Source organism: Protopterus annectens, chromosome 2.part1 (assembly GCF_019279795.1).
Source record: "Protopterus annectens isolate FY-2018-M chromosome 2.part1, PAN1.0, whole genome shotgun sequence".
In the NCBI taxonomy this organism is placed as follows: Eukaryota; Metazoa; Chordata; order Ceratodontiformes; family Protopteridae; genus Protopterus; species Protopterus annectens.
The window spans coordinates 863,206,182-863,222,026 of NC_056729.1; the positions used below are offsets into that span (position 1 = coordinate 863,206,182).

The window sequence follows — 15,845 nt, forward strand, 5'->3', positions numbered from 1 at the left end:
AAAAACTCACAATGATAATGGAATGTATATGCATGGTGTACAAACATATGTATCTTTTTTGTGGATGACAGTATAATACTGGATCATATCCCTGTTACGGATGTTCTAATCATCAAAAATACCCTTAAAGATTTCCAAAAACTCTTGGGGCTTAAGCTTAACCTGCAATAATTTGAGGATTCTGCAGTGAATCCAGCTGTTGAAAGTTTTCAAATCATGGACAAGTGAATTGCCTTTAATTAGTCTAAGATGCTGCCAAGATATTTGGGCATTCTTCTGCACCCTAACCCATCCCAAATGACCAACTGTGACCTTAAGCCACTCTGGCCAATACTATTTATATGGATCCATTCATGGTACAAGCTTCACCTTCAAATGCTTTGAAGGGGTGCTCTAATTAAACATTTTTTGTGGCTCCTCACCTCTACTATTTATACAGACATGTGATGGGCCTACCAAACCCTTAGCATAAGAAAATATGTGCCCTGCTCCATGGATTCATCTGGCGTAATAAAAGGTAGAGGCTCAAAGCACAGATAACTAGACTGCCAAAGAAACTGCTTGGGCTAGGCATTACTGACTGGTGTCTCATTAGCAGCTGCTTCTCCATTTTACCTGTTTTATCACAAATAGGATTCTATGTCTGTTTTAACCAAGATAGAATCAACAGTCCTAAGGGCAGAGTCCACCTGTGCAATAGTATGGTACATCTGAAGATTTCCCAAAACTTTGCAGCAGTGGCATATACTCTATGATTGATGGAAAGCTCTTAAATGTCTCTCGCATTTCACCTCACCAACCCTCAGGAATGCCCAGACTTGCACATGGGAGGTCATCCTTTAAGGACTGACAGTTGGAAAGGGAAGATCCATTAGTTAGCAGATTTAACTCAAGTCATTGACATTGAAAGGGTGTTTGCTTATTTTCAGTTTTTACAATGCAGACATGGTGTCTCATCCAGATGCTACTAGAAATCAATTAGATATACAGTTATGCACCCCCCCCCAAGAGACTAACAAGGCCTCCACCCTTTTTTCATACTGACAAAGAAACCTGAAAGTCCCCAGGAGTCTTGGAATTATACAGGCCTGAAACTAAGGGACCTAATATACCTAAAAGTTGCGAATGACACAATTAATGCTAAATCACTGATTCAGGAAAATGCACACAGATTAAACCTGGAGTGCAATGGAGAGTCTATTGCCCATCTGCAGAATACTTTATTCTGTGCTGCTAGTTGTCCTTATCTTTTTTGAGCTCTACTTTACTGAATGGGAGGGTATTGAATTGGTTTTAAGATCCATTTAGAACACTCTACTTGTGTTAGAGTTTACTCTAGCTGTCCAAGGGGGCCACCTGATCTACAACATAAATTCTGGATGTGTCCAAAGGCTTATTAATTATGGATCAAGGCTAGCAATTGCATGGGGAATTTCATCCCCATATCTTTCCCACTAGTAGCTTCCGCCTTCCTCTTCCAGACAAAAAACTTCCTGAATCATCTTGGCCTGACATATAGAAACTGATTATTTCAAGCATCTGTTGTCACAAGGGAAAACATAGCTAGCAAATAAAAAAATGCTCATATCCCTGGATGTGGTGAGCTTCAACAATACCTTTGTAGGTTACTGGTCAGATTTGTGAGTAATGCATCAATCTCATCAGCCAGCATGCACCACCATCTTCAGAGATGGTGGAAGAATCTTACGGAGACCTGTTAGATGTAATAATCGAGAATCTTGCTTACTCCAGTACATTGTTAAGTTAAAGGATTTCTGTAGATCACACTTCTAGTGATTAACAGTCTGCTGAATGTAGCATGAGAAAACAGTATTAAGCTAATGTTTGTAGCCACCAAGCCTTTTAGCTACACCTGCAGCATGGTGAACAAATGCTTTAAAGATCACTAATTCTTGTAACGGGCTATTCTTTCTTTATTTGCTTTGGTTAGAAGTGTTCACTATAAATTTAACATCTACATATACAGAGTGTATCAGCATTTAATGAGATCCTTTTGTTACTGTCTTTATGGTATGTGTTCTGCATTACTAGTACCGTATACGGTTGTAGTAAGGAATATATATGCAGCACTTTCTTATGTAAACTATATGCATCTTTAAATAAAGTGTGAAGAATTTAAAAAAAGAAGTGTACCTAATGAGTATGGATGCTATAAAAGTTACAGCATCAGTGAGGCATGAAGCCTGCAGAGACACAAGACAAAGGTGCAGACACCTAAACCCCACCCACATGTCCATTTCTAAATTCTGGGTGGAATAAAACTAATAATGTATTTTTCTTCATCACTTACCTATACAATGTTTAACATTCTACTTGGATTTTGAGTGAACTTATCATAAATTCTAAAAATGTGAAAAACTTGTTATATCTGATGAGTAGTGAGACTAAAAGATTAATTTTATCTAATTGGAACATTGATCTTTCCTTTAAAGGAATGGTAGAACTTAGACATTTAAATTTTATTTTCTGTATGTATTTTTTATTTCAGCCGGAATAGAATGGATGGTAGGGGAATTTCTTTGTATACATAAACAGATCTTAGATTATTTCCTACAAAAAAATTGCTTTCTGCTACACAGCATAGCTTTCCTCTGTATCACAGTACCTCCACAGCCGTTATTGCCTTCACAGACTCTATAGCCCACATATGCAAGAGATACCAACAAGCTGGTTTCCTGTCTCTTTCTTGATCTTTCTAAGCTACTCTCTAAACTCTCTAACCTCAGTCTTCCCTCATCTACTGTCTCCTGGTTCCAAAGCTACCTTTCTAACACACAGCAAGCTTTTAAATGGCTTTCCTTTCTCCCCCCATTTCTCCCAGTTAAGATGGGTGTCCCTCAAGGATCAATACTTGTGCCTTTACTTTTTAACATTTTTATAAATCACCTTTATACCACCTGTCCACACTCATCCCTTATACAGTATGTGGATGACTCCACAGTCATTACTAATGCTGTTACACTCTCAGACCTTCATACTCTGACTCAAAAGTCCTTCAACCTCATTGAAAACTGTCTCACTAAAAATCAACTCATCTGGAACCCAAACAAAACTTAACTCCTACTTTTCCTTCCCAAATCACTGTCCTACCTTAAATCCACATTTACCATTACATCTCTCAATAAGGCAACCATTACAGCTGAATCCCATACTAAGCTTCTAGGTGCTATTATAGATGACCATCTTAAATTCAACATTCATGTGTTCCAATGCATCAAGAAAACCCATCAAAAACTTAGCATATTGTATAGAAATAAAAGATTTCTATCAACCGAATCCAGACTAACTCTTGCTCATGCTTATCTCCTACCTAATTGCTTTTATGGTGCGCAAATATTAACCAACCTACAATCCAATCTTCTCTTGAAGCTTGAAACTGCTTATAACAAAATTGCCAGATTTGCTACACTCCTTCCACCTAAATCTCATCATTGTTTTGCTCACAAAACTCTCCACTGGTTAGAAATCCCTCACCAATTATTATTATTATCCAACTCGCAACAATCGACTCCATAGTGCACAAGCCCCTCTCTTGCCCAGCATCTCATCTTTAGTCTCCCCCTATTCACCACCAAGAACTCTTAGGAGCTCTGATCAATTTAACCTTTATATCTACAAGCCCAAAACATCTTCAGGACAAAAACATTATAGTTACCTACCTGCCCTTTCTTGGAACGAGATCCCCCTGCCCATTAGAAAAATAAGCCAGTCTCACAAATTTAAAAATGCCTTAAAAATCACCTAAACATGGATTGGACTTGCCCCTGCATAAAACCTCCCTGAATAGCAAAAACATCTCTCCTCTACTTCTGCCATTCCCTTCCCCTCCTACCCACAACATCCCCTTGTATTTCTTACTTAAACCCCCGTCCTTCTCACTCCTGTAGCCCAAATTAATCCTCATTTTCTGCCTCTGCCCTCCTTGCCCTTATCTTAATACCTCTGTACTTTTTCCCCTGCTTAATGACTGCCCCCTTATTCCCACCTCTCTCTCCTCTTAAATGGTACTCTTCTCTAACATTTCCTCCCTCTATCTTACTTCTCCTTTTATACATTAACTGCTTACAAACAGCATGGTACAACTTTGTTCCTTACTCTTCCATTACTTCATAGGTTCATAGGTAGGTACTAGGCTATCGGCCCAAGGGCCTAAGTAAGCCTAAAGTTCCCTGGCTTACGCCAACCCAAGAAAGTTAATTTCCTGTGCCCTTGTTGAGCAGAGCCACAGAAGTGATCCCCGGGGTGTATTTCCTATTTCCCATCCACTCATCAAGATTTTTCTTGAAGTGTGTTAATGAGGAACTTTGGTTGACATAGATGGATAGCTTGTTCCAGAGTATGGGAAGTCTCTGGGACAGGAATCTACTATCCCTCCAGCAAGTACTGTTTATTGTGGTGACAAAGTTTAGGTCCCTAAGAGCGTGTAGCTCAGAGGGATTGGGATTTCTTTAGGTGTAGCATGTCCAACAGCTCTGGGTTTGACATAGCTTTATATGTTAGGCAGAGATCATCTCGGAGTAGGCGATATGCTACAGAGTAAAGCTGGAGTTTTTTGAGACGATCAGTGTAGGGCATCTGTTTGAGACCAGTAATCCTCTTTGTGGCCTTTCCAGCTGCTGCAGATGTCTTGTGAGGTACATTCCAAAAGGGGCATTGTACTCTATAATGGGTCTAATGAGTGTCGAGTAGAGGGGAGCAATGACCTCTTTTTTCCTGGATGAGAACCCTTTTGTGATGAGGTGTGCCATGTAGAAGGATTTCCTGACTACTGTGGCAATGTGTTTATCAAAGGAGAGACTACTGTCCACCTGGGTCCCAAGGTCTCTTATTACACATTCGGTGTTAAGAAGACTGCTGCCTATGTGGTAGTTCATGGGTACAGAGTTTTTACCAAAGGGGATAACAATGCACTTTTTGGCATTGAACTTGAGGCCATGGCTCTGACACCAGGCATCTGTGTCAGTGAGGCCCTTCTGTAGGATGTCCACATCATTTGGGGACTCAACTATAGCTCCTAGTTTGCAATCATCTGCGAACTTCATTAGCCAGAGGCCTTCTGTGTTAGCCTGTACTTCAGAGAAGTAGATACCAAACAGGAGAGGTCCCAGGACTGATCCCTGTGGTACTCCACTTGTCACTGGTTTGAAGTCAGATTTGGAGTCTGCAACTTTTACAGTGTGGGTTCTGTCAGTGAGCCAGTTGGAAACCCATCTTGTGACATAGGGGTTTATACCTAGTTTAGTGAGTTTAGCTACAATTCCAGAATAGGGGATGGTGTCAAAAGCCTTGGCAAGGTCAAGATAGGCTGTGTGAACCACCTTACCCTCGTCTATGGCTTTGGTGACTGCCTCTAAGAAGTCAACCAGGTTCAGGAGGCATGATCTGCCTTTCACAAACCTGAACTAGGTGGGGTCCAGAGTTTAGAGGTTACCAATGTCTTTGTTTATGAATTCCATGATGATATGTTCCATGGCCTTGCAGACCAGGCTCGTCAGGCTAATAGGGCAATAGTTCCCAGGATCAGTGGTGGCTCCCCCTTTGTGGAGTGGGTTAACTGCTGCTGTGCGCCATTCAGTGGGCACAAAGCCTGATGTGTGGCTATTATTGAACATGGTGCTTAGGTGGGGAGCCAGTTTGTTCTGAAGTTCATGCAAAACGCAGCCTGGGATGTTGTCAGGTCCCATGTTTGCTGTGTTTTTGGCTTTAGAGAGTGCTGCTTTTACCTGTAAAGTTGTGATTACAGGGATTCTGCATTCTTCCTGGGTAGATATGGGCCATTTAGGGGGTGAGAGGGGGGTAAAGGTAGCACTGAACCTATCTGCCAGGATGCTGGCAATATCAGTTGGTTCTGTAATTTTTGTGCCATTGCACTGTAACTCAGAACAGATCTGGGTGTTGCCATTGAGATTCTTGACATAGCTATAGAATGCTTTGTGGTTGTCCTTAGAATCAGTGACAATCTTGTTTTCATAGCTAGCTTTGGAGGATCTTATAAGGGATCTCAGCTTCTTGCTGAGGCTGACCAGGGAGCTCCTCCACTCATGGGATTTTACTCTCTTTTGCAACAATTTCTTCGTTCTGTTGTAGAGTTTGTTTATAGCAGGGGACCACCAGATTGGCTTCCTTTTTTTGGAGGATAGTGTCTTGGTTCTGTTTGGGATAGCACGATCCATGCATTCGTGTAAGTGCTTATAGAGTGCATTTGTGTAGGATTCAGCAGTTGTAACTGTATTGTCCAGCTGCATGAGTGTCATGAAGTTCACCACTACTGTCTTAAGAAGCAGGAAGTTGGCTTTGGAGAAATATTTTACTGTGGTTTCATTAATGGGGGTTGGGGGCAGGATGTGGATATCTAGGGTGATTAGCTTATGGTCGGCTCTGACCAACGAGGGGATGACTTCAGGTGTGTAACACCTGTCACTCATGTTGGTAATGACTAGGTCTAGGATATTGTTGCCCCTGGTGGGGGTGTGGATAAGTTGATCCAGGGCATTGGAATTTATGAATTCCAGAAAGCGCTGAGCGAAGGAGTTGGTACATGAGTAGTTTTCCCAGTTAATGGTCGGGTAGTTGAAATCGCCCAATATTAGAGTGTTTGGTTGAACTCTAATATTTTCCAGTATATCAAGAAAAGAGGAGTGGGAATCCTGGGGCATGGTGGGGGATCTGTAGTAGGCAACTAGCCTGGAGGTGTGGATATCCTTAATGAATATGGACACACCTCCGCCTTTGGTGTTCCGGTCCAGGTTAGATGGCCGAAAAGTGTGGTATGAGTTATAGCCTGGTAATGCAGGGGTGCTCTCTGCAGCCTTAAACCAGATCTCAGTTACTGAACAGACATCAATGTTCTCCATTTTAAGGAGTGCCTCAACTGAGTGCATTTTCAGATTTAAACTTCTAGCATTGAGTAGCATTACCCTCAGTTTTTGCTTGCCTGTTCCTGTTATGGTGGTGAATTTGTCATTTGAACCTTGCCTAAAAAAAGGTACTATAGGGGCAGCAAGATCCATTGCCAGTATCCGGAATCCCAGGGGTGACAGGTGCAGGCCCTCTCTGGCAAAGCATCGTGGTCTGTCGACCATGTCTTCCCAGGCAGACAGATACTGGATCCCCTTAGAATGACACCAGAAGCTTAGCCAGTTGTTGACGTCAATAATTTTGTCCTTGTACTGCAGTATCATTCTGGGCAATGGCAGGATGCTACTCAGGGCTAGGATCATACCTGCCTGGGCTACAAGATCGGAGAGTTCTTCCATGTCTCTTTTCATGTAGTCCAGGGAGGCACGTCTCAGGTCATTCACACCAACAAGGACAATCACAGAGTCATATTTGTACTTGTTGTGGATTGACCTCAGTGCGTAGGCTATGTGGCAGATCCTGGCACCCAACAGGCAGCTGACAGTGACCTTCTCTTTGTTTAGCCTGGTGAGTGGGACATCAGTGTGCCTGACTATAGAGTCACCTGTAACTAGTGTGTTGGGTATGTTGTTTTGCCTTATGGGCTGTGGTTGAGTGGCACACTGAGTCTGTGGGCTATGTATTATTTGGGTTCCATTATTTTACTTGACTACATACAACTGGTACCTCTACATATATGTTAATCTTGACAACTGTCAATAGGTCAGAATGTCTGCTTTGTGTTTCATTTAATATTGTACTATTGGCTTTCATTGTGTTATTTTTTTACTATTATTAACTTGTTCTTTTGTAAATGGAGCTTTTCTCCCCAGGCCTCCACTGAAAAATGGCTTTAGCTCTGTTAGACTATCCAGGTCAACAAATGTCAAATAAATAAATAAAATAAAATAAAATAGTTCTTCCAGATATATGCTTTGTTGTTTAAATTTCGTGTTTAATACAGAGAAATAAAAAACAAAAAGTGTTGAACCCCACCCTATAATCTGGCTCACATCCTAAATTACTTCTGTCTTTTAATGGGTACACTGGAGTACCCTCTTGTGTTTTTGTTCATTTTTGTATATATCATGTGTCAAGTTCTCTTCATTACCATAGTGGTTGGACCAGCAGCGATAGTCTTTGCTTTCACACTATTTTTTTTCTTTTCAGATAATTCAGTTTACAAAAAGAAGTTAACAAAGGATATAAGGCTGACTGCCATTATTTGATGCTCTGAAAAGTACATAAAGTACTTAAACACAGGGTTTTAAGTTCGCTATAAACATCATGAAATATAAGAACAAAAATATGCCTGCTTGACAAAAGTATTAGACTTCAGTGGTTTGAAACCTTTATAATACCGTTGTAATTTTAGTACCTTTAAAGCAAACATTTTTTCACTATCACTGTAATTTCAGTACCTTTATAACATATTTTTTGCTGTCGTAAGAAAGAAGTATTAATATTTTTACCTGGAATACGAGTTTTACAGGTCAGCATAGAGAATCCAGAAATAGCATGTCCATGACTTGTTGGAGCAGCTGGCTGTCCACTTTTAGATGTTTTCAGGTAGCAGCGATTCCTAATAAAATAACAACATTTAGAATAATACCCAAACATAATTTTTTATGTTTCAGAGATACTGATACTGCTGATAGCATTACAGCTCTTCTTGAAAAAAAAACTTTAATCTAATACCAAAACTGGCTTAAAATGAAGTGTAAGCAAGCACAAATGTCTTTTTTGATCATACAGCTGAATGACACTTTTTAAAAAAGCCTCCTCATCCTTTAACCTTCTAGGCTACTGATCTGTCTAGTGTTTTGCCTTTACTACAGCAAAACTCAATATAAATCAAACCAAAAAAGCCGTACTTGTTTGACTGTAGGCAAACTGATGGCATTTTCCTCATCTGTAATAGCAGAATTAATCCAGTTTGTAAGTAATGTATAATTATTCCCATAAAGTATGTCTGTTTCTGCATAAAGCCTTCCTTGGCTTACAGCTGTGAATGCCAACGCCCTCTAATTGTAGCACCAACCTTGGGCTGCAAGGCTGTATCTGATTTCTAGAGTTAAAGAAAATGAGAAGAAACCAGTCAAGGGGATATTTATGATCCTGTGATTAGTAACAGTGGATTTTTTTTTTATCTGTGGAAGGGGTAGTGGACTCACTTTAGCCACAGGCAGGAAGCAATGTTGGTTCAATGACTTGCTGGAAATCACATAGTAAATAGAGGCAGAGTTACCCATTTCACATATGGTTACTATTTTGTGTAGGGCTAAAGACTGGAGACAGAATGAATCAAAGTGCTATGCAATTTGAAAAATTACTCAACTGAATATTCAATGCAACTGAAGGGTCTTTAGCCAAAGATGAAAGCTGGAGGCAGGTGCATACCAAAGGCAGCAGTCTTACTAATACAGTAACTTCAGTTGGTGCTTAAGGAGAGAATCAGTACTCCATTAAGATTTACTGCTTAAACCAATGCACAATGCATGCTGCTTTATGATTTGGCACTATGGCACATATGGTTGGTGGATCAGTTTTGTACATTATATGTTTTGCTATAGCTAAAGTGTTATAACCTTGATTTCTTGCCTGTTTCCCAAGTTACTGTCTCAGCTCTTTGACAAGTAAACCAAATGCCTTACTTATTGTATATAGCTAAAATCTAATACAGCTAACAACAAATTTAATATGCTAAAAAGCGTAATACAAGTTTAGCCCTTTATGACTAGGATTTTGAGGAGCGATGCTGCTAACTGTAATTGTAGCCCTGTTGGAGGTATGAATGCTATTCTGTTTTTGAGTTTCCTAGGTTTTCAAGACTTTGGGTTAACTACATCGCTTGCATACATTTAAGCTGCCTTAATGTCCACACGTTATTTATTATCATCTTCACTTTGCATAAATATTCGTGGATAAAATATTTTGGGGGTTTATTTATTCATTTGAATGGACTGTACATCTATTGTAGTTTTGAAGAACTTTAATTACTTTGTTCTTACTGTGTTATGTTCTTTATAATCCCAATAACTTCGATTAACTGTATTTTATATTGAGCTCTGTTTTTTAATACGTTATGTGGCCCTTTAAATCTAAAATTCCTTTAGATCACCCTCTTCAGTGAATTTCCTAAGTTAAATGCTGTTGACAGAATGATTGTGGTTACTGTAATCATTTACTTTTCTTCTGAATTTTTGAAAATACCTATTTGTTATACAGTTAAACTTTTTTTCATTTTGCAACAAGCAGTAGGTAAGTGTACCACATTATTTTACTCATATATTTTTCTTCCATATTTTTGCATTGCATTATCTATTTTACGTTATTTATTGTACTTTACTTTAAACACTTACATAAACTTAGCATATTTAAAAAAGTGTTGTGAACCAGATGAGAGACTGTTAAGGGATTTTCTGGAACTGTTCAAAGAAAGCTGTAGGATCACTTTACTAATAATAAACCTTATCGCTTATGAGCATAGGTTTTTCACTTCATTTTCAAAGGATACTTGGTATGAGACAAAACTACTTCTTCTCAGTATAGATTTCTCACTTCAGGATAGCAACATGGGATTGCTGATTGACTCAACTTGTACAGAATTAAGCAATGGCATTTATGTGGTTGATGGATGCTAAACTGATTTCTTTATAGTATAGAATCATAGAAGTTACAAGGCATCTGACCCACAAGACCATTTCTCTCTTTCTAGTACCACTTGCTTAGGACTTGCCTCCCTTTTCAATGAAGGCCAGTCCATTCATGCCATGAGCATACCTCTCAACTGTACTGAAATCCTCAGTAAATACCGATTTTGATGGCAAAATAATGGTGTGCCATGAATTCCCGAGTGGCCCCTTTAATTTCCGAATTTCCCGGGTTTTGTTTTATTTGAATTTTTTTTGAATGAATGAATGAATGAATGACGTCATCACGTGCATGGTATGGGTGATGATGTGCAGACAACCTGTCAGAGAATACCCGAGCCATTACTTATTTTACTTTAACTTTTGCATTACACCAGTCTGCATGTTATACTTAATCTAATTTAACTTAACTTTTGCATTTGACCGGTCCACATGTTATATAGGCAGTGCCTTCTTTCCCTGGCTGCTCCAAGTAAAGTAAAAATTCTACCAGGTCTTTTTGTTGCTTTATGTGTGAGAAGGGTTACCAGGTCACCAGGTCTTTTTGTTAACTTGTGTGCAAGAGAAATGGCAGCGGTAGTTACATTCTGCAAGTTAAGTTAAGCTGCATTCTGGTGTGGCCCAAAGTTTAAATAAAACTAAATTTTGAAGAAAAGAAGTATGCTTTACTTTTCAATTGGTAACGTTTTATATGCATTTACATAGGTTAATTTATGAACGTTAAGACTGAGGTTTGAAAAAATGTATGACTGTAAAATGGCCTAGTAGATCCATTTTTTATTATTCTACAGGTGGCTAAGGCTAGTATTTCAAGGAAGATAGACATTAGAAGAAGAGGATACCTCCCCATAAAAATGGAAGATGTTATATGATGTGGTCATGCTTTCAAGTATACCTTATGAGGAACGTTACTTGGTTGAGTCACAAAAAGTCGATATTCCTGTCTGTTCCATGTTGAAAAGATTGTTGCGCATTTCGTGTTAACTAATTACCATGATAAATAATACAAAATCATACCAATTTATCAAATAACTTGTTATACGTTTAAAATAGGTTTGTGCCATCTTTGAGTCTCATAGTTGAAGTCACTTGTAATCTGTTAACAAATGTTCCATATTTTGCCCATTTTTGTGAGAGTTTATAGAGTGCCACATTTTGGAGGTGAAATGTTGAAAGCTGTGGATGTGTCTGTCAAGATTATTTTCTGTTATTGATGCTTACTTTATAAGTTAGGTTCCCCACCTAATTGTCCACTTCTTACGTAGTAATTCTGGGCAAATTGTACTGCATGCCATGTCTCTTTATGCTGTATTTATTGACTTTGAAGGTGAGATTGATCCTTCTGCATCAGGTGCGAATTTCTGTAGACTATGCTGGAGAAAGTTCAAATGTTTTTATTGAAGTAATTATCATACCTATTAAAGTGAAGGGGAAGATTTTTTTTTGTCAGAGGCAGAATAAAATGTAATGATGATGTTAATAATATATTGATACTGTGCCCAGGATTGGAGGGAACACAGTGGTAAAATTAGTTTTTTTGTGTGTGTGGGCTGGGGTGTGGGTGAGAAATGGAACCGTACTGTTCATCCTGTTGTGCGTGTATGCAAGAGAAATGGCAACAGCACTGTTTAAGTTAAGTTAAGCTGAATTCTGTGAGGAGAGATCAAGAGTGTGTGAGAGAAACATGGAAGTAGCACTATTCATTCCGATTTTACAAGGAGAAATTCGGCATCATCAGCAGTTACATTCTGCAAGGAGACTCTTTTAAGTTAAGCTGCATTCTGGTGTGGGTGAGAAATGGAAGCAGTACTGTGGGTGCATGCGAGAGAAATGCACAAGGCAGCTATGTCTCAAAGACTCATGAGGAACAGCTGCTCTGTGTGTGTGTGTGTGTGTGTGTGTGTGTGTGTGTGTGTGTGTGTGTGTGTGTGTGTGTGTGTGTGTGTGTGTGTGTGTGTGTGTGTGTGTGTGTGTGTGTGTGTGTGTGTGTGTGTGTGTGTGTGTGTGTGTGTGTGTGTTAAGTTAGCAAGAGAAACGCTATATTTATGAATATATTTGTGAACTTCTTGGTACTTTATATGTCTTTGCAGTCTTTACTTTTAGATGTTCAGGTAAACTTCTGTGATTGCAATAAACCAATTTAATGTGTGCACTGAGAAAGATATATCTTGATCATCAGCACTACCAAAGAGCAAAATTTGTGAGCATGTTGCTACTTGCAATGTGGTTGTTGTCCATAAGTCCATAAATTTGTGAAGATGTGCAAGTAGCTGCCATTCTATGAGCGTATAACCCCTGATGTAATAGCTTTTCAGGAGTAGCATTCCATAAAATGTTGTATGCCAAGTAACAATGCAGTATGTATGTCTGTATATTATAATGGTTTACCATATTAAAACAATGTGTAACTGTATACATCTCTTCTCTTGTGTTAGGAATTGTTAGTGTGCCATGTGCCAGAAAATGATGCTTTAAAGCATATGTATGTCATGTGTATTCTTTCTGTTTGGGAAATTGGAATTTTTTCTTTGAACATCCTTTCTAAAACAAAAGAAATGTGTCAATGGGGGTTAAGTTTGTTATTAAATTGTAGTATAAATAAAGAAATATCAGTGTTGGATGGGGCAAGAATGTTTGAAATGTGATTGGACTGTAGTTACTTACTTGAAGTATCAGAACCAGGAATAGTACTAGGCTGTGCCAGAATTTTATGTGTCTGTTAGGGACAGCATAACGTGTTACTTGACTGTTGTGCACTGAAATTGAAAATAAGTGTGAGAAGTGGTGCAAGATGCCTATGGCTTACACTACTGTCATTTTATATATATATATATATATATATATATATATATATATATATTGGGCAGTTTTGTCATTATTGGTTGATGCATTTTGTTTCATTGCCTAATGGAAAAATGTTCAAACAATAAATTTAAAATGCACTTTGTCTAACAAGTGTGCTGTATTATACAAGGAATATAATTTAATAAAGTCAGGAAGGTGTATCAAAGAACACATGTATGTTTCTTGTTCTGTGTGCAAGGGGCCAATGATTTGAAAACAGCCCAAAGGTAATCTTTATCCACCACTGGCCAGATGCATTTTCTTTGGATGTGGTGTGGGTTTCAATGCTGTTTTAATGAATGTTAGTTTCAAGGGCAGAGAAGTTTTAATGCCAAGTCTATTTTCATTGTTAGACAGTGTTGCTTTGTTTAGCAGATGTCTATTAGTGTTTGTGTATTTTGCTGTAAAGTGTAAAAATAAAATCCAAATAATCATTGCAGAAGTAAAGCAATATGCACACATTAGTGTTTATGGTAAATGGGGCAAAATAGCCAGGTAATGTGACATTGGAATGGCTGCAGGAGGACTCTGGTGCCATATTTTGGTTGTCTGTTCTTCGGTTTGTATTTGAAAGTTGGTATCCCACAATTCCATTGAAGTGGGCAGGGTTGCATAATTATATATGCATATTTTATGTTAAACAGCGTATAGATTTGTAACTATTTTTCATGGGCCTTGTCCAGATTTTTGATGTTTCCAGGCTGAGAGGTATGGCCATGAGTGAAATTGCGGACACTCATACAGTTGTCTAGCTCCTTTTTAAAAGCAGGCACTGTGAAACAGTTTTTAACTTGGAGAGGAAGTACATCCCAGAGAAGGGGTAAGCACTGTGTGTCAAATCTATCCCTCTACCTTTTCTTATTTATTAGTTGTAGTAGATTTACATTTTTGACTACAATATCAGCTGAACTGTTTAATGTATGGAGGTATACTAGTTTTTGGACTAAAGGGTCCCTTATAGACCTATAGTTACGCCACATATCACTCCTAAGTGGCCTCTATGATACTGATTGTAGAGATAAAACCTCCAGTCTTTCTTGGTAGCACAGGTCTTTTAAGACTGTGATCTTTTTAGTTAAAAAACTCTGGTGGTTATTAAGTTCGTAACCAGATTGCTAGGCCCCATGATTAAGGTGTTCTTCATTATGGAGAGCATTTTCAGTACATGTTCTTTCATGAAGGTTGGTGGATTGATTCTGTCAGGGATAAGCGGGCTTTGAATACGTCTCTAGGGTGAAGTTATCACTAAATTTATTTGAGAAAATGTTATTAATATTAACTGGATTGTAGAAGGCAATACTATTATAGAGAATCTCTTACCAGCCTTATATGTAAATGTTTCCCCGACATAACTAAAGAAAGATTTGTAGTTGTCTTTGTTTGTGTAGATAGTTGCAGTTCATGTGAGGCCTTTGTGTTTGTGATGCCCTGCCCTTTATTAGCTTCTTCTCCAGCTGTTTGATGTTCTTCTTAATTTGGAGGGAAAGGGTTGTTCTGCTATATAGGTTAAGAAGTTTCTTCCTTATAATTAATATTATATAATTAATTTTAATTTTATTTTTTAATTAATTTATTAATGCTTGTGGGCAGCCACCCTGGTTTGCTTTTAAATGACTACATTTGTTCGGATCAAGTTGTGAACGCCAAATTAATTAATTTGTCCAAGTTGTGAGTATAACTTGACTGCATAACTCTTTGCAATATCAAAGAGTTATTCTCAAATTTGGAGACTTCATTATAGAATTGAGGGATAGTTGTATGTCCTTGAATTCATTATTGTTTGCTTCTGACCATTTGGAGATTTTGAGGGAGAAGGTGACTAGTTTGAGTCTGAGTTGAGTAGTTAGAGGGATACCTTTGGGGTGTGTCTCTCCGTATCTGTCAGGGACATGTATGCCAAGCTGTTTATCCTGATATGGACCACCACCATGTGTTACTCATATTAGTCTGTGTCTTCACCATACATATCTGGAATTGTTGTACCTGCATTTCCTCTGACAAGCAAATATTGTTACATGTATTATGATGAGGTTCATGAAATTATAAACACAGCTCTTTCAACTGTCATACAATATTTTCTTTAGAACAGTGTAACTGAATTAGCTCACTTGCAGAATGCCTTTGGTTAAGATATACTTTTTAGCTTTCCAGAACATCTTTCTTGTCAAGGTCAGGTAATCAGCTTCCTGGTTGTTTATATGTTTATATGTGCCATTATCTACATAAATAAATATATGACAGCTGGATTATCCCTAATATTCTGAAATAATATAATATTTTCTTTTCTATGTTAACATTAAAGAAGACTGAATAGTGTTAATATGAATGCCAGTCTTAAATGATCTGGCAAGAAACCACATCACACATTAATATCTTTTGTTGATCATCAAATATAATTTTATTGTGCTATTCTTTCTTTATATCTATCTA

General features: G+C 38.3%; 1 protein-coding gene across 3 annotated transcripts in view; it reads right to left on the reverse strand.

Annotated features, from left to right (window-relative positions):
* Nucleotides 1-15,845, reverse strand: part of LOC122794259 (plasma kallikrein-like) — a 943,559-nt gene that overhangs the window by 477,237 nt on the left and 450,477 nt on the right. For all 3 annotated transcript variants that reach the window (XM_044062509.1, XM_044062510.1, XM_044062511.1), the window contains exon 8: nt 8,391-8,500. In XM_044062509.1, coding sequence (XP_043918444.1) covers nt 8,391-8,500 — 110 coding nt within the window. The remainder of the gene's footprint in view (nt 1-8,390; nt 8,501-15,845) is intronic.